This window comes from Myotis yumanensis, unplaced genomic scaffold (assembly GCF_028538775.1).
Source record: "Myotis yumanensis isolate MYYU_CA2020_CCGP unplaced genomic scaffold, mMyoYum1.0.hap1 SCAF_14, whole genome shotgun sequence".
NCBI classification, from domain to species: Eukaryota; Metazoa; Chordata; class Mammalia; order Chiroptera; family Vespertilionidae; genus Myotis; species Myotis yumanensis.
In genome coordinates, this window is record NW_027223765.1 from 15,478,295 (window position 1) to 15,501,341 (window position 23,047).

General features: G+C 39.8%; 1 protein-coding gene and 1 pseudogene across 2 annotated transcripts in view; both read right to left on the reverse strand.

Annotated features, from left to right (window-relative positions):
- ZCWPW2 (zinc finger CW-type and PWWP domain containing 2) overlaps positions 1 to 23,047 on the reverse strand; it is a 79,536-nt gene that overhangs the window by 53,813 nt on the left and 2,676 nt on the right. The window contains exons 2-3 of one of the 2 annotated variants that reach the window (XM_070433291.1): positions 11,313 to 11,370; positions 7,068 to 7,415 (exon numbers count right to left, since the gene is read on the reverse strand). In XM_070433291.1, the coding sequence (XP_070289392.1) occupies positions 7,068 to 7,402 (335 nt within the window). In that variant the 5' untranslated portion in view covers positions 7,403 to 7,415; positions 11,313 to 11,370. The remainder of the gene's footprint in view (positions 1 to 7,067; positions 7,416 to 11,312; positions 11,371 to 23,047) is intronic. The other variant, XM_070433290.1, reaches the window with a different exon arrangement.
- On the reverse strand, positions 20,006 to 22,081 carry LOC138992602 (SIN3-HDAC complex-associated factor pseudogene; annotated as a pseudogene).

A 23,047-nucleotide genomic window follows, 5' to 3' on the forward strand; every position in this document is an offset into this window, starting at 1 on the left:
AAGTTATGAAGTCATAAATATAGAACTGTATCTATCATAGCCAACTATAAAAAAGTTTCACAGATTATAGATTAATGAAAAGAGTTTATGCTTAGCATTATTAAGGTAAAAACATTTGATCCCAGGAAGCTGATAAGTCCCAAGTAGAACTGCAAGGAGGTGGTGACTTAGGTGCACCAGTCGCCAGAGATGATAGAGTGTGAGAATGGAACAGCTATCTACTGTTCCCTGATGCTGAGCAGAGTCCTGTGGCTTTGGGCCTCTCTAGGGTAAGGGAGGTAGAAGGCTGCCTTGGTAACCTTCCATCATGGAAGAAGAGGGGCTAGAGGATTACAGATTGAGTCACACTATCTGGAACCCAAACGGTGGTTCAGGACTTAAATGAAGACTGTCTGGTTATTATCAGGTTCACATAACAACATGTGAAAGCTCTTATTGTGCTGTGCTTAAGAGTAAAACTCAAGTGGAGTTCATCTTTTAAAACTAAGTTGGAAATCCACTTTCTGAAGAAACCCAGTCAAAAGAAGACTTCAATAGACAAATGACTAAGAATAAGTGGCAGCTGCAATGGAGACTCCCAACTTATTGAACACCAAGGAACAAGTAGGTGCTTCAATTGACAGCTATTTTAAAAGAACCAAACTGATTGTTACATTATATTTGTTTAAACTTTTTGTAAAATATAAGGGGCTCACGCTTAATACTACTGATTTACACCTCACAGCAATTTTTAAAAGGATCATTGCCAAACAATAGCAAATTTATGCATAGCAACTACTCCATTCAGTGTCAGTCTCAGGATTTCTAACACTTAAGACATGAAAGAAAGAAATATTTTGCAATTATGTGTAAGATGAGCTGGTATTTTTCTGACACAAATTTTGATATAACTGTTTCTACATCAAACCTATTGGGCCCGAGAGTCTTCAATCTAAATCACTACTCTATAAAATATATATAAAAAAAGATGACTCTAAAAATTATTGAATGCCAACAAAAGAAAAAAAGCTTCTGTTCATTATTAAAAACATGCTATATTATAGAAAATATTGCATGTTGATTCAGAGATGAATTATGCGAAATTCTGTCAAATGTCTAAATAACTCTGGCACTTTTGTATTTCTCCAGGCGGTGCAAAGGAATCATGACTCCTAGTCTGTATATCTCGGCTAACACAGAATGTTCCTAAACAGTAGGAAGAGCTGAGCAGAGGCAATAGATGTAGAAAACATGATTACTTCCCTGCAGCTGCTACATCTATCATCTTCTCTGACTTGCTGTGATTCAAAAAAGCTGATGTCCATTTTTGCCCTCACTCTGACTTCAATTTCAGTTCCAAAACTGTCAATGAAGACAGCACATTGTGCACGTCTACTTCCCAATTTTTCACTTTCATATCGATGAGAAATTCTGAAGCTTAAAGGTGAAGAGGGAGAGTAAGAATAGGCAGCCCAATGGAAGTGTATCAGAATTACAAGGGAAGTATATGATCAATTTTAGAATCTGTGGGTGTAAAATGTATAAATACAACAAAGTCAAAAAGGTACCTGGTATTATAATCCCCTTAGGAGGGAAGGAGAACATTTTGGCAGAACAAGTGGTAAATTCAAGGGGAAGTGCAAATCCTATATAATAAATGCCTAATATGCAAATTGTCCCCTCAACCAGGAGTTCAACCAGGATTTTAACTGCTCACTATGATGTGCGCTGACCACCAGGGGCTGGCATGGAACATGGCAGGCGTCCGCAACGTGGTGCTGGCAGTGGGCGGCAGTGAGGCACTGCCAGCCCCAATGGGCCCCGACGAGAGCAGGACCATGGCGGGATGGTGGAGCAGGTGAGCAGGCAGCACCAGGCCAAGGCAGATGTGAGTGGGGCCCGATCAGCCTTCCAATCGCCCCGCAGATGATGACCAGCAGTGGGGAGTGGGGCCACCGCCTGGCTCCTAGGCACTGAGGGAGCTGAGTGGGGCCTGATCGCCCCACAGACAGCGACCAGCGGTGGCGGCGGCGGGGGCAGGGCTGCCACTGGGCTTCCAGGCACTGAGGGAGCCAGGTGGGGGCCCAAAGACTTGGGCGGAGGGGGGCACGCGGGGGCCCAGGGGCCCAGGTACTGCCCAGGGCCCAGAGGTCAGCTGGGACCTGCCCTTCCATGACAAATGCTCGGGCTTTGATCACTGGCCAGGCCTAGGCACTGCATCCATGCACAAATTTCTGGCACCAGGCCTCTAGTATATTATGAAGAAACTGATATCTTACACATTTCTTATCCAGGAAAATGATCTTTAATATGATAGCTATTGCTCTCAATAGGAATTGAAGCTTAAAGCATGAATTTATTTATTTCCAATGAGAAGAAGTACATGACTTATTTTTAACTGTGGTTTGGATGTTTAAGAGGAGAGCAAATTTTACTTGGGCCTCATTCCTAATCCTTGAGAAACAGAAGAGATGAGCTGGAATCATCACTAACTGAACATTATACTTGTCAAGAAATCTGCCAAAACCGGTTTGGCTCAGTGGATAGAGCGTCGGCCTGCGGACTGAAAGGTCCCAGGTTCGATTCCGGTCAAGGGCATGTACCTTGGTTGCGGGCACATCCCCAGTAGGAGATGTGCAGGAGGCAGCTGATCGATGTTTCTTTCATCGATGTTTCTAACTCTCTATCTCTCTCCCTTCCTCTCTGTAAAAAATCAATAAAATACATTAAAAAAAAAAAAAAAAGAAAGAAATCTCTGGGCTGTGCCTAAAAGCAGTGGTTGTTGGGGATAAGAAATTTCCCACTCATGCGCGCGCGCGCGCACACACAGAGTATATCAATCCATAGGCAAAAAATACAAAGTAATTAAATAATAATTTGTAATACTGAAAGGATCTAGTAGAAATATCAATTTATAAATTTACATACTATATCTAGAATGTATCACTGGACTGGTTTGTTAACCTAAAGACATATTTTATTACTAAACTATTTTACTACATTACATTAGGATGCAAATATATTTTCTATAAATTAATTTTCATATTCATGAGAAAGCTTTGTATGTCTGTGTAAATATGCCCAAGGTAGTTATCCTAAACAGAGCCTAGCTTCTGTTTGACAATGTGTCCTACTATACTAAATAAGATATGCACTGTTCTCTTTTACTTTTAACTTCTATGCTCTTTTTAGTTGAATACAATGCTATTTGCAATTTTTAAAAATCAAGGCTGCTTAAGCATTATAGAGATAGTTTTTCTCTTCCTAGTACATGCAGATATCTCCACCACGAAGCAGAGAGACACAGTCCAAAGGCAGGAGGTTGCATCAGTATTTTTACAGGTACATAAGTGTGTGCTAATTCACAATGTGGATGTAAATATAACTATTATATTTTGATTTTTCCATAGAGTTTGCTGTAGGAAAAGAAAGTATTACTTTATTGGCAGGTGCAAGCACTCCCATGGCATGCAGGAGCAAAGAATTTTCAGTAACCACCAGAGGTTCGCCCCGATGACAGTGACCAGCGCCCCATCTTGGTCTGGAGCCCCCGCTCACCTGCTTCACCATCCCGCTGTGCTATGCCAACATTCACCGTGTTCAGTGCTCTGCCGCCTGCTGCCGACACCCACCATGTTCCGCACGCCCCATGGTGGTCAGCGCACATCATAACGACTGGTTGTTCAGTTGTTCTGCCATTTGGTCTATTTGTATGTTAGGGTTTTATATATATATATATATACATATATATATATATATATATATGATATACATATATATACACATATATATATATACACACACCCATACAATATTTCACATTTGATCCCTAGAAAAGCTCTCAGCAACAAAATGTACAAATCTCAGAGTAATTTCCACATTTGCAAAGATATTAAATGTATTAGTTTGTTATGGCTGCCATAGAAAAATTACACAACCTGAGTGGCTTAAACAACAGAAATTAATTTTCTCACCATTTTGGAGGCTAGAAGTCCAAGACCAATGTATCAGCAGAGTTGGTTTCTCCTGAAACCTCTCCCTGACTTGTAGATGGCTTCATATGGTATTTGTTCTGTGCATCCTTGGTGTCTCTTTGTATATAATCTCCTCTTCCTATAAAATCACTTAGATTGGATTAGGGCCCACCCTAAGAGCCTATTTTAACATAATTACCTTTTTAAAGGCACTAACTCCAAATACAGTTACATTCTGAGGTTAGAGCTTTAACATGTGATTTTGGGGGACATAATTCAACCCAAATCTAGGTATATGACTTGAAGGCCTCTTGTGTGTGTCTTAGGTGTATGTTAGAATAAGCTCACCACAGTTTATGAAACCAAACATATTCTTCATGCAAAATAGTTCAATATGAATGCAAACAAGGTAACATGAGCTAGAATATCCCAGCTTTAAGAATGTTAAGTAGGAGAATGTAATATAAAATAGCAAGGGATTCTGGGAAGAAGGCAGCAATGGTGTTATAGTTTTAGAATCTCCTGATTTTCCCATAAATACAGGCAGAACACTTATAACAGAAAGGCAAAACCTGACACAAAACCTCTATAACAAAACTAATTGACAAGCTATACTAGTGGTCGGCAAACTGCGGCTCCCGAGCCACATGTGGCTCTTTGGCCCCTTGAGTGTGGCTCTTCCACAAAATACCACGTGCGGGCGCGCACGTACAGTGCGATTGAAACTTCGTGGCCCATGCACAGAAGTCGGTTTTTGGCCTGGGCAAGTCTATTTTGAAGAAGTGGCGTTAGAAGAAGTGGGGGATGTCGGTCGGTCGGTCGGGCGATGGGAGACGCGGCTCAGGCGGGCCGAGGGATATGCAGCGCGGGGGGAGGGGGGGGGGCGCACGTGATTCATGCATGAGTTGAGTGAGCCAGTCAGTCAGCAGTCTCATTGTGCAGTGGTTAGTGCTAGTCGCGTCCGCAAATTGCGCGCAGGTGACAAAAGTACCTACTCGAAGCATAAAGTTACTTGTATTTTTCCAAACAGCTGCAAATCCTACAGGTATTTTTGTCATCAATTTAAGAATTGTAATTATTTTGTGTTGGTGGCTTTATTATTATAAAATGAGGATTTTTTAGCAAAGGCCAGCTTAGGAGTACCCTAATTAATTAATAACAATGTACCTACCTATATAGTTTAAGTTTAAAAAATTTGGCTATCAAAAGAAATTTCAATCGTTGTATTGTTGATATTTGGCTCTGTTGACTAACGAGTTTGCCGACCACTGAGCTATACACATGTAAAATGTAGGTACAAACTACCAACACTTATAAGACCCACATTATTAGCATCTTTATTTATGAGAGAGAACAAAGTGGGAGGGGGCAGGCAACCAGATTCTGATGTGTTTGTGACATAAGAACCTTAAAATCATAAGTTCTCTTTGGAAAGTCAAACTGAGTACAGCAGTCAAAATTGTGAGGGGGACTGCAACAAAATTGAAAGCGTTAGAGCAGCCTGGGCCCTATGAACACTTAAAACTAACTGACAGAGCTCCTTTTCAGAGCGAAAGCTCATGCTGAGGAGAAACTGTTGGGAGTATAATCCAAGTTTAATAGGGCAGGACCAATAAGAATAAAGAAAAGAGATGGTACAAATAAAAGTGGGAATATAACACTAAAGGTTGAATTAATACATATTAAGAAAATAATGTAGGTTGTGAAAAACTATAAATTAGAATTAGAGAAACTAAAAAAGTAGGTTTTGAAGAAAAGGAAGATTTGAACAGACAGGTGACAAAACTCATAAAAACATTTCAAAATTTTTCAATAAAAACTAATCTAGAAGAAACACAAAAGACATTACGTTCAATTGATAATACCTTCAGAAAGATAAAAGATGGAAAATAAAAAATAATTAAAATTTTAAAGATGAAAAGAGTTGAAAAAATACCAATGATAAACAAAGATCTACCATAAGTAATATATATAAGTCCCAAAATAAGAAAATCAAAACAATGTTAACAGGATAAATATAATTTTAAAAAGTAATTGGGAAAAAAAACTTGAAACTATATGTATACTGCACATTACATTCTTGGAAAAATCAACCCGGAATGGGAAACATTGAGGTAGACAATAGTAAATATACAAAAATCTAAAGAAGAAGAAGAAAAAGGAGAAGAAAGAGGGGGAGGGGAGGGAAAGGAGGGAGAGAAAGAGGAAGAAGGAACAGGAGGGGGGAGGAGAAAAATAATACATTTTAGGTTTCTAGGCAGCAATTACAGAAAACACATTCTTTTCAAGATAGGCCATACTGGGCTATAGAATACAATTCAATGAAACTGACTACAATTGATTTAAATTAGAACTCAGTAACAGTAAGTTATTTTTAAATCCCCAAATATTTGGTAATTTAAAAACATACTTCCAACAACTCATTTCAAAGAAGAAATACTAAGAAAATTAATACATCTTTCAAACTCAATGGCAATATAACACAACATACTAAAATTTTTGAGATATAGCTAAAGCAATACTTAAAAGAGGAAAAATAAATTTAAGTCAGTAACCTAAGTTTCCAATATAAGAAACTAGAAAAAGTAGAATTAAACCCAAAGAAATCAGGGAAAGAATTATGATGACATCAGGAAACAATAAGAAATCAGACAAACAACAGAAAAAAGTTGATTCTTTTAAAAGTTTTAAAATTCATAAACTTAGCAAGACTATATCTCGACAGTTTATTATAAAATAACTAGAGGCCCCAAAATTCGTGCACTCAGCAGGGGTGGGGGGTGGGGGTGGGGGGTTCCTCAGCCCAGCCTGCGCCTTCTCGCAGTCTGGGAGCCCGAGGACCTAAGCCAGCAGTGGGACATCCTTAGCGCTGCCTCAGAGGAGAGAGGCTTCCACCACCGCTGCTGCGCTCATCAGCCATGAGCCTGGCTCAGGGCTTCTCTGGCTGAGCAGTGCTCCCCCTGTGGGAGCGCACTGACCACCAGAGGGCAGCTCCTGCGTTGAGCGTCTGCCCCCTGGTGATCAGTGCACATCATAGCGACCAGTTGTTCCCCCGTTTGGTCAATTTGCATATTAGCCTTTTATTATATATGATGATGATAGCAAAAATCTTACCTTGGCCAATTCTTGAATTTTACCAAAACCAGGCTACCAACAGGTAGCTGTGAATAGACAATCTTAAATCCACTTCGATGAAATTGAGACTCTTCAGGAAAGTCTTCTTCAGAAATAGAGCACTTATTATATTTTGAATCAGTGTTCATGTAGCAATACCATGATTCATTGTGATCAACTCTGGCTGCATCCTCAGTTGACAACAATCTCCATTTCAAACAACTTTCACATTGAACCCACATTTTGTTTATATATGTATTGTTTTCTATGAAGGAATCCATTGCAGTGTTACGACAGTCTACTATTATCTTACTGTAAAATTTTTCTTTTTTCATAAATGAATTTAATCTGGAAAATAAGAGGAAAATAAAAGAATAAGGATTCAAGAGTATAAGAAAAGTTCAATCCAAAATCTGAGAAATAGCTCTTTAAATACCCTCTCTGCCCACCTACTCTCTATCCTTATAAAGATTATACATGTTGAGCATGTTGTGTTTCCACTTACTCAGAAACAAAATACATACATCAATTCCTTGGGGCTCAAAATGCTCCAAAATTAAAAACAAGAACAGTATGATGAAGCAGAGGACTAGAGGTTAATATCTATTAATCTACCATATCACACACAGCTGGTAGATATCCAATACTTTTGCCATAAAAAATAGCTAAGCCTTATTGAATGCTACGATCCAGGTATCATTCTAAGTGACTCATGCACACAACTTACATAGTCTTCCCAACAACCTTAGTATAACCATTTTTAAAGAAATATTTTAAAGAAAAACTGAAGCAAAGAAAATTGTAAGGTTCCAGAGCTTATATATGGTAGAGTAGAATTAAGATGAAGGCAGTTTGGTCCCAAATTCGGTGATATTACCTACTAAGCAGTACTGCCTCTGCGTATATATATTATAGCATGGCTTGATTAGCCCATTCTTTTTCAAATTCTGAGGAAAATCAATTACAGAAAAACATTTCATCATATGAAAATTTGAAATGCTTTAAGAAAATTAAAAAATTTGCATGTATAATTTTACCTTTTATTATAATTTAAGTGACTTGAAAAAGAACATTTATCAGAGCTTTCTTATTATAAAAATTTTAAACTTATAAGAAAAGTTAGCATTGTATGATTAAGGCCTCAATTTCTAACTTCAACAATAATTGCTATGTGCATAATACTAAAATATAGTTAAACTAATAATTATTGTAATTAATAAAATACAGGTAAAAATATTAGCATCTTATTTTGCAATGCAAAACCTATTTTTTAAATTTAAAAAATCTTAGATATGCTATATTAATGAGTTAGTAGAACACTACTAGCCAAGAATATGCACCATTTAAAAAAGCTCTTAAATCATGATTTAATTACATGTTTTGAAACTCACTTATCATATGACTTTCCAGGATAACTACAAATAGCTTTAGAAAAAAACTGCCAATATATTACAATTGACACAATTCACAATTTTTTACCTACTAATTCCACTCATGTGAATGCATCCAAAGAAAATTTTCCAGTTTCTCTCCTGTTATTGATTTCTAGTTTTATACCATTGTGGTCAGAAAAGATGCTGGATTTCATTTCAATGTTCTTCTATTTGTTAAGGCTGGTTGTTGGCCTAACATATGATCTATCCTGATGACTGTTGCAAGTATATTTGAGAATATGTATTATTCTACTATTGAATGTTCTTTATATGTTAGATCCTTTTCATCTAAAGTGTACTTTACATCAAATGGTCCTGTATTGATTTTGTCTGAGTGATCTATCTATTGTTGATAGGGGCATATTGAAATCCCCTATTATTATATTGCTATTTCTCCCATAAATATTAGCTTCTTTATTTTGATGCTCCAACACTGGATGCATAAACATTTTCAATCCTCTTGATAAATTAACACCTTTATCATCTATCTATATAAAAGCTAATATGCAAATAGACTGAACAATCGAACAACCAGTTACTATGATGTGTGCTGACCACCAGGTGGTGCGTGGAACATGGCAGGCATCGGCAGCAGGCAGCAGAGCGCAGAAAATGGTGGGTGTCAGCCATGGCGGGATGGTAGAGCAGGTGAGTGGGGGCACCAGACCACGGCGGGGCACTGGTCGCTGTCATCAGGGCGAGCCTCTGGTGGTTACTGAAAATTCCTTGCTCCCGTGTGCCACGGTCACACCCGGTGCTCGCACCTGCTGCTGGCGCCAGCCTACTTGCACCCGCTGCCAGGCCGAAGTCTGGCGCCAAGTGATCAGGGCCAGCATCGGACGCCAGCAGTGGGGACGCGCGGTGGCTGCTGACCCTAATCGCCCCTCAGGGCTTCTTTATCTCCTCCTGCTCCTGAGGGCTGATTGGGGCAACAGCAGCCACTTGCACCTGCTGCCAGCTCCGGCCCCAATTGCTCCACGCCATCAGCGGGTGCAAGCGGGGCCGGCATCATCAGCATGTGGGAGCGGTGGCAGTGGGAGTGGGGCTGCCGGCAGACTGGGTCCCGGAGGCCGCGGCAGGAGGGGTTGGGCAGGGACACAGAGGATGGGCCAAGACCCGCCCCTGTGCCCACTGCAGCCTCGTGGTCCACAGTTCCTTTCAAGGTGCACGAATTCGTGCACTGGGCCTCTAGTTATATAATAACCTTGACTTTTTTCAAGTTTTTACTTAAATTCTATTTTGTCTGATATTAGTATCGTAACCTCTGCTTTCTTTTGGTTTCCATTTACATGGAATATTTTTCATCCCTTCACTTTCAAGGTATGATTGGAGAATTAGTCCATTTACATTTAGAGTATTTTTTTATAAAAAAAAGGGCTAGTAACCTTTTAACTCTTTTCTGGATGTGTAGATCCTTTGTTCCTTTTTTCTTCGGTTGCTCTCATGCTCTGTGATTTTCTGTAGTGGTATTCTTTGATTCCTTTCTCATTATCTTTTGCATATCCAGTACAAGCTTTTGCTTTGTAGTTACCATAAAGTTTACATAAAACATTCTATAGTCCATCCTAAGCTGATAACTTCACTGGCATACAAAAGCTCTACACATTTACTTTCCCCCCCATTTTTTAAAAATATATATATTTTATCGATTTTTTACAGAGAGGAAGGGAGAGGGACAGAGAGCTAGAAACATCGATGAGAGAGAAACATCGATCAGCTGCCTCTTGCACAGCCCCCACTGGAGATGTGCCCGCAACCAAGATACATGCCCTTGACCGGAATCAAACCTGAGACCCTTGAGTCCGCAGGCTGACACTCCATCCACTGAGCCAAACCGTTCAGGGCACTTTCCCCCACATTTTGTTTTTGATATCACAATGTACATATTTTTATGTTGTGAAATGTTTTGTAGCTAGACAAAATACTTCTGTCTTTTAACATTTATGAGAGTAATACGTTATTTACACATCACCATTACATAATATTCTGAATTTTACCTTTACCAATGAGTTTTATACTTTCATGTTTTCATATTACTGATTAGCTTTCATTTAAGCTTAAAGAAAAATTTTAGCATTTCTTGTAAAGATTGCAGTATTATATAAACTATTCCTCACAAAATGGAGCAACTGTATAATGTAGTGATTAACAGTATGGGTTTAATGCCAGTCAGACCTACATTAAGATCTAAGAATATTTACTGAATAGCTGTGTGGCCTTGGGAAAACCATTTAAAATATTTTTACCTGGAAAGTGGGAATACTACCAGCACCTACCTCATAGAGTGTTCTGAATGTTCACTAAAATAATGCATGCAGGGTATGAAGTAATAAGCACAGCACATAGTAGGTGCTCATTAAATGGTTGCATTACTTTCTTTTCTTAAACTTTCAAACTGCATCAACTTACATTATTTGATATATCCCAAATATATCCAATGTGTTCTGTCTCTATGTCTTTGCTCATGTTATCCTCCTTACTCTATCATAATCTGTAAATTTTCCACTTTTAAAATCTACCTCAAATACCATCTCTTTTAAGGAGTTTTTCTGGATATCCCCAACCAGCTGCAATTTCTCCCTGCTTGACCTTCATGTCCTCTTAACTTCTGGTATGTATAACATTCTGCTTCATATTAAAGTGATGTGTAATGACTACTTCCTACCACTAGACTGGAAGCTATCTGATGGAAGAGGCATTATGTTTGTGTTGCCAGCAATGAATGAATTGATGATGGAAAAATTGCTTCTGTATATTGATTCCAAAATGCCTATAAAGTGCTTTACATGCAGGGATTTTTCATATCACTTACCTAATTTTGTTCAATTTCTCCTATACTTCTGTGAAGCATCTGGAACTGGATAAATATTCTAACAGATGGGAAAGGGATTAGTGAGCAATTTTTATTTGTAACAATACATTACAATGCATTACTAGTAAAATTGAATTTATTAAAGAAACCACCAAGGTCTGCAGAACTCCATTAAACAGTTCTAGACAACTTAATACAGTATAATCATTATATATAATTTGTAGTATTAAAGTGAAAATCGTGAGCTAAAGAAGAAAATAAGAAAATTCCATATAGATTTTACATAAATTCTCCAAAGATTTTTGTATTTCATGAATGTTATTTTAGAATGCTATAGCAGAGCCTGAAAAAAAATAAGATCAATTTTTCTTGAATAGAAATATTACATAGTTCCATTGTTCAACAGAACAAAGGTCTTTAAGATGGAGTACAGACAATGTGAATTCTTGTGAAGCATCAATTTTTATTACAATGTATATACATTTTATGACTGATGCATCCCAGATGGTAAAATTACAACATACCCAAGGAGTTCTGAACAATATAAGAATTTAATGAGACTGTGTGAATAAATACATACAGAAAAGGAATGAAGATAAATGGCTACTTATAATAGAAATTGCTTTTATTGTTTTCATGTGAATGAGAAAAACGACTGTTCTTCCAAACAAACAAACAAAATTGTCATTATTCTTTTGCTCTCCAACATTGTTGTTATAGGAAGTAATCCATTTTTAACCACAGGCTATCCCAGATAATACAACTCCTCTAGGTTTGAGAAAAGTAATGGTATCTGTATTGCTGTCTTCAAAGTTGGGGCATTTCAGCCTTATAATTTCAATTTGAATCACTTCTATTTTCTAGATAATATCTCACCTGTAACCAATAATTATAAGACTGCATTACTGGCCCAACTGGTGTGGCCCAGCAGTTGAGCATCAACCCAGGAACCAAGAGGTCATGGGTTCCATTCCCAGTGGGGGGCATGCAGCAGGCAGCCAATCAATGATGTTTCTCTCTCATCAATGGTTCTCTCTATCCCTCTTCCTTTCTCTCTCTCTAAAAATCAATAAGATCCTATTTTTAAAAAGACTGCATTACTAAACCTGCCTACTTTCAAAGAGAACTTGAATTAATAATTTTAATGTTATAAATTAAAATTTTATAATAATCAAGAGACAGAAGAAAAGGATGAGGACTCGGAATAAAAAAATATAGTTTCTAATCTTGGTTATACAACTTTATAGCTGTGTAATCTTCAGAAGGCCTCAGTGTCCCCATCTGTAAAGTAAGGAGAGTAGAGCTAGATGACCTCTAAAAAGTTGTCATGCTTTAATGGTTCATGATTGATGCATTCTGGTTGTTTTTCTTCAAAAATCTCTACTCCCTGTGCTGGATTATCAGCTCCTCTATGTTCTTTTTAGCCACATATCAGAGTTTAAATTTCACCAGCCCCCTTTCATCACTGAGTTAGTCTTGTTAGCTCTGAAGACTTGCCAAACTTCATTTTCTTTGCAGTAAATGTTGGTTTTCAGTGTTTATTCTGTCTTTGGTTCATATGTTATCTCCCTTAGGTAGGAAATCATATTAGTCTACAAGGTGTATTTCTTGCTAGTCATTAAAATGTGGCACTCTTCATCACCTTCAATCTCCATCTGGAGCCTTCAGACTGATGTCTTCCAGTATCTCTCATGAAAGATGCTTTTATCACAATCTTCGAGACAATTAATGATAGCAGATATAAATTCCCTTTGGCAAATGTTAGCAGACTGTTTCACTGACCTTCCCACCTAACCACCCAAATCTGATGTTATCAGCTCTGAAAATAGCGAAGTCTAAGAGGAGTCCATATTCTTCCAATTATTGGCTGTATAACTTTAAGAGTCATTTAAACTCTTGTAATTTTATCTGCAAAATTATTATTTCAGCCATAACCGATTTGGCTCAGTGGATAGAGCGTCGGCCTGTGGACTCAAGGGTCCAGGTTCGATTCCGGTCAAGGGCATGTACCTTGGTTGCAGGCACATCCCTAGTGGGGGGTGTGCAGGAGGCAGCTGATCGATGTTTCTCTCTCATTGATGTTTCTAACTCTCTATCCCTCCCCCTTCCTCTCTGTAAAAAATCAAAATATATATTTTTTAAATTATTATTTCATAGAGAGGTTGTAAGGATGCTTTTCAAAAAATAAATAAATATAATAGTGAACAGTAATAGAAATAAAAATGCATCTGTACCAAGGACAGTCAAGTTTGAAAGTTTTGCAGTACTCCCAAAGGGGTAATTTTAAAAAATTATTCTTAGGAAGGTTTTATGAAGGATAAAAAATACTACAAAGAAGAAAGGAGAGGTCTATAATAGCAAAAAGAAATAGGGGTTCCACTGGGATGAATCTGAAGAAGTCACATATCAACCTAGCAAAGTTTAAAAACAATATATTTACAATTTCAAAATGATAAAGAATTATTTGACATTCTCTTACACTATTCAACGTATGAATTTAGGTGTACATAATTTTTGGTATATAACAATCAGTAAAACCAAAAGCTGGTTCCTTAAAAAGAAAAAATTCAGGAATAAATCATATCCTATATAATAAAAAGGTAATATGCAAATAGACCCTAATAGCAGAACAACCACTGGACCAGTCACTATGAGACGCACTGATTATTTCTTGGTCCCTTTCCCCGGCCGTCAAGCACTGATCACCCAATGGCAAACGGGAAACCGGGGGTGGGTGGCAGCGGGGGGCAGGGCGGGCTGCGGGCAGCTGGGGAAGATGGCCCTGATTGCAGGGCAGGCCTAGGGACCGTACCCACACACGAATTTCATGCGCTAGGCCTCTAGTTAGATATATAACTATAGGACTTTAAAAATTTTAAATTACTAGAGGATACCTTGTATATATTTAACTCAAAAGGAAATTTAAGTTTCTTTCTGAGCATAAGAAAACAAAGACTATGTTAATCTCATTTTAAAAAGTAAACTTGTAAAAACCCTACTTAAAGCAGCTAAGATCTGTGAAATGAATCAGATCTGTTAGAGAAAAATTAATCATGGACAAATATCCAATGAGAATTAATGAGTCCAAGACTGGTCCCCTGAAAGATGGCCTCACAAATGTGATGTCCTATAAAGCTCCATGGAAATTAACTATGGCCATCAATTCTGGCCAACAACATTTGGATCTCAGTGCCACCTCCAGCTCCCATTATGCCAGCCAGGAGGCTGGTGCTAGCCCAATCATGTATACTGATATGACTTACTGTGTTGCAATCCCACTACTAACACGCAACATCTTGAAGCTAACTGTATTCACAAGGCTTAGATTTTAGTTGGGCTGGGACTGCCAATCAACCTTGAATGCCATGCTCTCAGAATTGTACTAGAATCAAAGTTCTGCCACATTATATTACTACTAGAGGCCTGGTGCACGAATTCATGCATGGGTGGGGTCCCGCAGCCTAGCCTGTGGTCAGGACTGTCTCACCCAGTCCTAGACCCAACTGGGGCTGGCTGAGGGGGAGGGACCCGTGGGAGCTTGGCTGGTCGCAGAAAGTTGGCTGTGGGAACACACTGACCATGAGGGGACAGCTCCTGCATTGAGCACCTGCCCCCTGGTGATCAGTGTGTGTCATAGCTACCGGCTGGTTGTCCAGCTGTCTGATCATAATGGTCACTTGGGCTTTTATATATATACTAGAGGCCCGGTGCATGAAATTCATGCACTTGCGGGGGAGGGGGTCCCTCAGCCTGGCCTGCGCCCTCTCACAGTCTGGGAGCCCTTGGAGGATGTCCAACTGATGGCTTAGGCCCACCTAAGCCATCAGTTGGACATCCTTAGCACTGCCATGGAGGCGAGAGAGGCACCCACCACCACCACTGTGCTCGCCAGCTGTGAGCCCGACTTCTGGCTGAGCGGCACTCCCCCTGTGGGATTATACTGACCACTGAGGGCAGCTCCTTCGTTGAGCATCTGCCCCCTGGTGGTCAGTGCACATCATAGCGACTGGTCATTCCACTATTCGCTTGATTTGCATATTAGCTTTTTATTATATAGGAGGATAGATTGTATTCTGGTCCCTGGTCATGCTAATGAAGTAGCTGGTGTTTCTCTAATATTCATTAAAAGCTCCATAGCTCATGGTCAACGTCCTTCTACAATGAAGTTTGTCATAGGCCTTATTAGATCTCTATGTTTTGATTCAGGTGGAATGAGGCAAAAGAGATTCATCCACTGAACTACTGATCCCTGTCTGTGAGCTCTCTCTGAGAAATGCTACTCCAGCAGGGCTGAAAGGTATGCTGCTTGGCCACCTGCACTGTTTGCAAGACATGCTGCATTACAGATTAAAGAAGGAAAATCATAAAATATTAACATTTGCTGCCCCAAAAGCATGTGAGAAAATCAATATTCATTCATGATTTTTACAACAAAAAATAAAATTTCAATCTTGGACCATTTATATAAAAAAAAACTTCAGTGACTAAATAATAATGTAAAAAAATATAAAATAACATATATAACACTGAAATAAAAATGTATTTGTATGTAAAACACAGAAGTCATAGAAGATTGATAAACATGTTGAGATTCTGTGCAAATCCTATATAATAAAAATGTAATATGCAAATGGTCATTATGCCATGAAGCGTAATGACCGACTGCGTAACTACCAGATCACGGATCAGCAGGAGGGTGGGGCAGCGAGCTACAAGCAGGCAGCGGAGAGCTACAGGAGGGGGCAGGGCAGCAAGCCATGAGAGGGGGAGGGGAGGTGGTGGGGGAGCTACAGGAGGGTGGGGCAGCAGGCGGAGAGCTACTGGAGGGTGGCAGCAGGCTACTGGTGCGCGGATTCGTGCACAGGGCTACTAGTAAACTATAAAAACTCCATAAAATAAGTTGAAAGGCAAGAAATAGACAAGGATGAAATATTTTCAATATACAGACACTTGGATCAATATTCAGAAATACCTAAAGTATGAGGTGAATGTACTCAGTAGAAGAGCTTCAGGAAAGCAGGGAAGCCTCAAGGTTGCTTTTGTTTACAGTCTTTAAATTTTGTAATAAGACTAAATCTATTTAATATTCTAGTAAAAGTCTGATAATCGGAATCTAACAACATAAAAGCATGAAGCAGACTTGTGATTTCAAATATATTAATACAAAGTATATGACTACGTAATACATTCCTTGACCAAAGAAAGTGGGGAGGTATAAAAGAAAACTATGAGTGGGTATAGTAAAAAAGAAATACAGACATAGAGATAATCCATATTGTAGTATATTCTATCATCAATACTAGCCAAAATGTACCAAGTAATATTCAAATAAGGCTCATGAGAGAGATGATAATGACTAAGGCTCTTATACATATCAAAGTCTAAGGAGAGATGCCACCCAACTCACTTTGTAGTTTGTGTATATGGTGGCATATGGTAAGTAGGTTTTTCCAAAAGGAAGAAGTATAGAATTTTAATTTTAGACTACTAACTATAAAATTACAGGATATCCATAAAAATGATTCATTGCTTACTGTTATACTATCCAAGTTTTAGAAGCCAGTTTTAAAAATCAGTGCTGAGTCACATTTTAATAAGGTAGGCAAAATGTTTTTTCCTAGTTATAAAAACTCTGAACTGGTGATGTTTCTTAACTGAACTTTTAGAAAAGTGACAATGACAATACATTGGTTTGGGCTCAAATGAGAGAGGTTTTTAATAAAGACTTTAGAACTAAAGAGGGTCACACTCAGGATTCACTACTCACTTAACATCGCAATATTTCAAAAGCCTGATAAAAGATCCACCCCAAAACCAACCCGCTCAGCATTAATACACACCTCTTTCTTCCAGAAATTTTATTTATTATGAAATGAAAAAAAATCCCAATAGGTTAAAACAAACCAAATGCCCACTGTATAAATACTTCACAATGGTCAACTGAATCCAGAGCTGAAACTGAATTGTGCAGGTTTTCAGTGAAATCATCAGTCATCCTATCTAATAATAGAAAAACATGGTAATTAGCCGTACCTCCGCTACCCTTCCCATTGGCTAATCAGGGCGATATGCAAATTAACTGCCAACCAAGATGGCGGCCAGCAGCCAGGCAGCTTGAAGCGAACATGAGGCTTGCTTGCTTCAGTGACAGAGGAAGCCAACATTCTTCGAGTTGAAACAGTGTTTCGATTATAGAACCCAAACAAACCAGATACCTGCTTTCAGCAGCCAAGGCCTCAAAGCTGGAGCCAAGCCTCAGAGCTAAAGCTGGCCCAGAATAAAAAAAAAAGAAAAAAAGGACAGGTTGGGAGCTTCAGTCACCCGCCAGCCTGAAAACGGCCCTCAGCCTCTCACTCAGACTGGCCAGGCACACCAGTGGGGACCCCCACCCTGAAGGGTGTGTGACCAGATGCAAACAGCCATCATCCTCTCATCCAGGTTGGCCAGGCACCCCATTGGGGACCCCCACCCTGATCCAGGACACCCTTCAGGGTAAACCAGCTGGCCCCCACCCCTGCACCAGGCCTCTATCCTATATAGTAAAAGGGTAATATGCCTCCCAGCACCGGGATCAGTGGAGCCGCGAGGCCTCCCGGCACCGGGATCAGCGTGACAGGGGGCAGCGACCAAACCCCCTGATCGCCCTGCGGCTCTGTGTGTGACAGGGTGCAGCGCCCTAACCCCCTGATCGGCCCTGCTCTGTGTGTGACAGGGTTTGGCGCCCCAACCCTCCCCCCCCACGGGTCCTGCTCTGTGTGTGATGGGGTAGAGCCATAACCTCCCCATCGGCCCTGCCCTGAGTGTGACAGTGGGGTGCCCCAACCCCCTGATCGGCCCTGTTCTGTGGGTGATAGAAGGCAGTGCCCCAACCCCCTGATCTGCCCTGCTCTGTGTGTGACAGGGGGCGGTTCCCCAACTCCCCTATCGGCCCTACTCTGTGCGTGACAGGGGGGAGCTCCTCAACCCCCTGATGGGCCCTGCTCTGTGTGTGACAGGGGGGAGCTCCCCAACCCCCTGATCGGCCCTGCTCTGTGCGTGACAGGGTACGGAGTCCCAAACCCCAATGGGCCCTGCTCTGTGAGTGACAGGGGGCAGCGCCCCAACCCCCTGATCGGCCCTGCTCTGTGCGTGACAGGGGGGTGGCGCCGCAACCTCCCCATCGACCCTGCCTTGAGTGTGACAGGGGGTGGTGCCCCAACCCCCCAATCGGCTGTACCCTGAGCGTGATGACAGGGGGCAGTGCCCCAACCCCCCAATCGGCCTTACCCTGAGCGTGACTAGGGGTGGCATCGCAACCTCCCGATCCACCCTGCTCTGTGCATGACAGGGGGCGGCGCCCCAACTCCCCAATCTGCCCTGTTCTGAGCCCGACCAGGGGCTGCACCTAGGGATTGGGCCTGCCCTCTGCCACCCGGGAGCAGGCCTAAGCCAGCAGGTCGTTATCTCCCGAGGGGTCCCAGACTGTGAGACGGCACAGGACGGGCTGAGGGACCCCCCCACCCAGAGTGCACAAATTTTTGTGCACCGGGCCTCTAGTATAATATAAATAAAAGCCAACTATTTACATATGTGGTAAAACCTCTAAGAAATGTACCCCAAGAAGCATTAACCTTTGTGCTGTGTCATCATGATGACCTACACACTTTATTTTTCATATAGTGTAACATTTTAATAGAATATATTAGCTACTACATGGTGGTGCTTTGGTATATTCCTACAAGATCCCTTATCTTAAAAGTGTGAGTTTTCCCAAAGAGGAGCTTTGGTTCTGCTTTAGAAGTGTCATATAAATTAAATACCTTATCAAATATTAACACAGAGGGAGGTAACACAGGATGCAACACAGATAGTCAAGTTACCTCTTTGTATATTTAGGAATTACTTTCTCCTTCAAGGTACTGACACTAGAAAGCTTAGTCTGTCCTATATATTTCACTAGTAAAGGTTTGAGTGATTAGAACCTTGGCAAAACCTTAATTCAAAATTATTAATACTTCCAGTGACAAGCCTATGTGACCAAGTTACTACAAATTTATATTTATCAGGAAAAACAAGTATAGGCAATAATCATTTAAAAATGCTTCAACCACTACTTTTCAATATAGAAGGATAAAACTACATAGAGTTTATCATACAATTAATCTTATCTCTGTCCCCTGAAATTCCCTTCATTCAATTCATTAGAAGGGGATTTAAAGACTTAAGAACACTTTATAGCAGCATTCAGCTTTCCTATGAAATTCTCAGTATCTTAACTATTAATGTAAACTGGTTTCTATTTTAGTAAGCTAGATACAGTACTTAACTCTGGCTTCAGAGTTTGTAGAAATGAAGAAAAGAATCACCAATTCAAAACCATTCTAGAAATTGCCTTTTGGAGAACAGTAAAAGTCAAAAATGGGAAAGCCACTGTTAAGGGATGAATTATATCCCCACTGATGCCCAAATTTTTTATGTTGAAGTCCTAAACCCCAGTACCTCAGAATTTAACTGTATTTGGAGACAGGGTATCTAAACAGGTAATTAAATTAAAATGAAGTCATCAGGGTGGGTTTTAATTCAGTATCACTTGTGTCCTTATCAGAGGAGAAAATTTGGATACAGAAACCTGCAGACAGAAGATGATGCGAAGACCCAGGTGCAAGACAACCAAGATCCTTAACTCAAGGATCTCAGAAAGAGCCAACCCTAAGGACACCTTGCTTTGACTTCCAGCCTCCAGAACTGTGAGAAAATAAATTTCTGCTGTTTAAACCACTTAGTCTGTATTATTTTGTTATGGTAGCTTTGGTGAACTAATACAACCACTTTTCTGAAATTTAGTTCCTCTTCTACATAAACCTCAGGCACCACTCCTCAGTGGAAATGGTTAGAGGCTCTGGCCGCTGTTCTTTCAGCTTCTCAGACACTGCTTTCTTATTGCTGCAGCAAGGTTTAAAAGGATTTCCCCAAATTGTCTTTTATAGATAAACCCACAACATATTTCCTGCCTTTTCCAACATGTGAGGTTAAAATGAAAAAGACAGGCGTTCTTATTAGAATCGGAAGCCATCTGCATAGAGAAGTACTTCAGGTGGTACCATGGGCATCAGAATCCGGAGGCTGACGTTCTTCTCACAGTTCACTGATCTGGTTGCTTCTTTATCCTGTTTCTAAGTAAACTTTTCACTTTCTTTGGTGTCAATACAGAGAGTTCAGGCTGGGCCCTGACCTTGTATCTACCACATGATTCCAGTTTTTTGTTTTGATTTTTTTTTTTTTTATCCTGCCAGCAGCTTTTCCTTTCTTTTCACAAGTAGCACTCAGCCACTGTGAAAGTCTTCTGGAGTCTCACGTAACTGCAAACAGCTCTGAAAGTCATTTCATCATTTACTGTCACTAAACTAAGAACTGGAGAACCTAGCTCTGCAAATACAGCAACCCTCTCTACTTCAGTATGTCTTTGGCTTGTAAAACTAAACATCTTTTCTTCTAGAAATAGTCTTCCAAAAGCAGCCATTCCACACTCATCTTCTCTTTTTCCTCTTGCATCCTTAGTGATTATTTAAAACCTTTATAAATATCCGGATATCTTCCTCATTCTCAAAAGATAAACTTTCCACCTACATTACAAGAAAATATCCATCCCTTTTCACCTCAATACCTAAAACTGTTCTCATTTATTTGCTGCAGTTTCAGACCATTATGTTTTCTTCGTTGTGAAATAAGGAAGGAAGGGAGGGAGGGAGGGAGGGAGGAGGGAGGGAGGGAGGGAGGGAGGAAGGAAGGAAGGAAGATTTCTTGATTGCCAAGCTGGCATGATTCAGTGATTGAGGTCACGGTTCCAGTCCCGGTCAGGGCACATGCCCGGAGTTGCCGGCTTGATCCCCAGTGTGGAGCATGCAGGAGGCAGCCAATCAATGATTTACTCTCATCATTGATGTTTCTATTTCTCTCACCCTCTCGCTTCCTCTCTGAAATCAATAACAATGTATATTTTTTAAATAAATACTTCTTGAGGGTTTGATATGAGCCCAGGCAAAGATAAGATCCCTCTCCTCAAGTAATATTAAGCACTATTATGAGACAACTACAAAATGCTGTGGAAGCACATAAAGCACACCTGAGACTTTCCAATAGGCCAGGGGTTTATCAGGCTACTTAGGAGAAGTGATGTCTAAGCCAACCTGAAAAATGATTAAGTAGGAGTCAATGTCCCTACTATGTGCCCCAGCGGTCTCTACACCCTCTGCATACCATTTATCACATCATGAAAATCCACTTATGGGAAGGTTAATTTCTATTTTGTTAGCATCTAAAGAATACTTGCCAAAGAGGAGCATTAAATATTCATAATATTATGAAATAATTGAAATAATATGGACCTCAGAGTTAGACTGACCTAACCAGTGTTGATATTCAAAACATGTAGCAATGAGGTTGGCTGTATCAATTGAATAACTGTAGTTCTGGATTTAAATTCTGGCTCAATTTCCTATGATATTTTTAAGTGAAGGCAAGCCAGTTAAATGATCTGAACATAATTTTATCATGTGTACATGATGAAGGTAATAATAATTTATAGGATGAAATTTTAATTTTAATGATGAAACAGCATATGAAAAAAAACCCATTTCAGTGCCTGGTACACTAAAGACCAATAATAAATGTTTTACTTCATTGCTAGACTGCTTTTAAAGTGAGTTATAGTTGTAGTTACATTAAAAAATTAAAATATGCAGAAACCAATGCAAAATGAAAGCACTCTAATTATTTTGTCTTACCTTCATGATTTTTCTCCAGTGCACAACTTAATTTGGATTTTAAGCTTTGAAATGCATTTATCCTTAATCTTCTCTATGATATAAATTTAACATTGACTGTTCATTCATTTATCTAATTAACAGTGCCTTTATGTCAACTGTAGACCATATTTAATGATTCAACAGAAATTTATTAAGAGCCTATTATCAGTGCAAAATCATATTTATCTTTATCATTCAGAGATTAGTTTATGCAGATATTGCTGGATAGCTTATAGCTTAATAAATGCTCCAAGATGCTTAATAAATATTTTTTTGTTTTAATAATGTAGATAACTGATGGTTTTCTTCTAATATCAGCAATCAAATTAGAATGAAAAGAAACAATTCATTTCCATACTGAAAGGCTGATATCTTTTGCAGCAACTATATTCTTCTGCTTTACAATTTTTCAAGGGAAACATTTATAATTAGAAATTGGATTAACTGTGCTAAATGCCAACTTCAAAACTTAGTAATCAATCTATATATTTTAGGTCTATATCAGATGGTTGTGAGTATCCAGCTTACTCAGTATATTGAAAATAACTGATCCAACAAAGATAATTAAAATTAAGCTCTTCAGACTGTCAACCAAATGTAATAGTGCCATAAGCAGTCTAGAATTATATCCATAGGTTGAACAAGGAGAGTATTAATTTCAGGCTGCCTTAGTTATTTCTTCCTTACATGTGTCCATTCTCAATTGACCTTTATGTAAGCTACTAGAGGCCCGGTGCACAAAAATTTGTGCACTCGGGGGGGTGGGGGTGGGGTCCCTCAGCCCAGCCTATGCCCTCTTGCAGTGTGGGACCCCTCGGAGGATATCCACCTCAGTGGGGATCCTCACCCCATGGAGGTTTGGCCAGCCTGGGTGAGGGGCTGATGGCTGTTTTCAGGCTGGCCACACCCCCTTTAGGGTGGGGGTCCCCACTGGGGTGCCTGGCCAGTCTG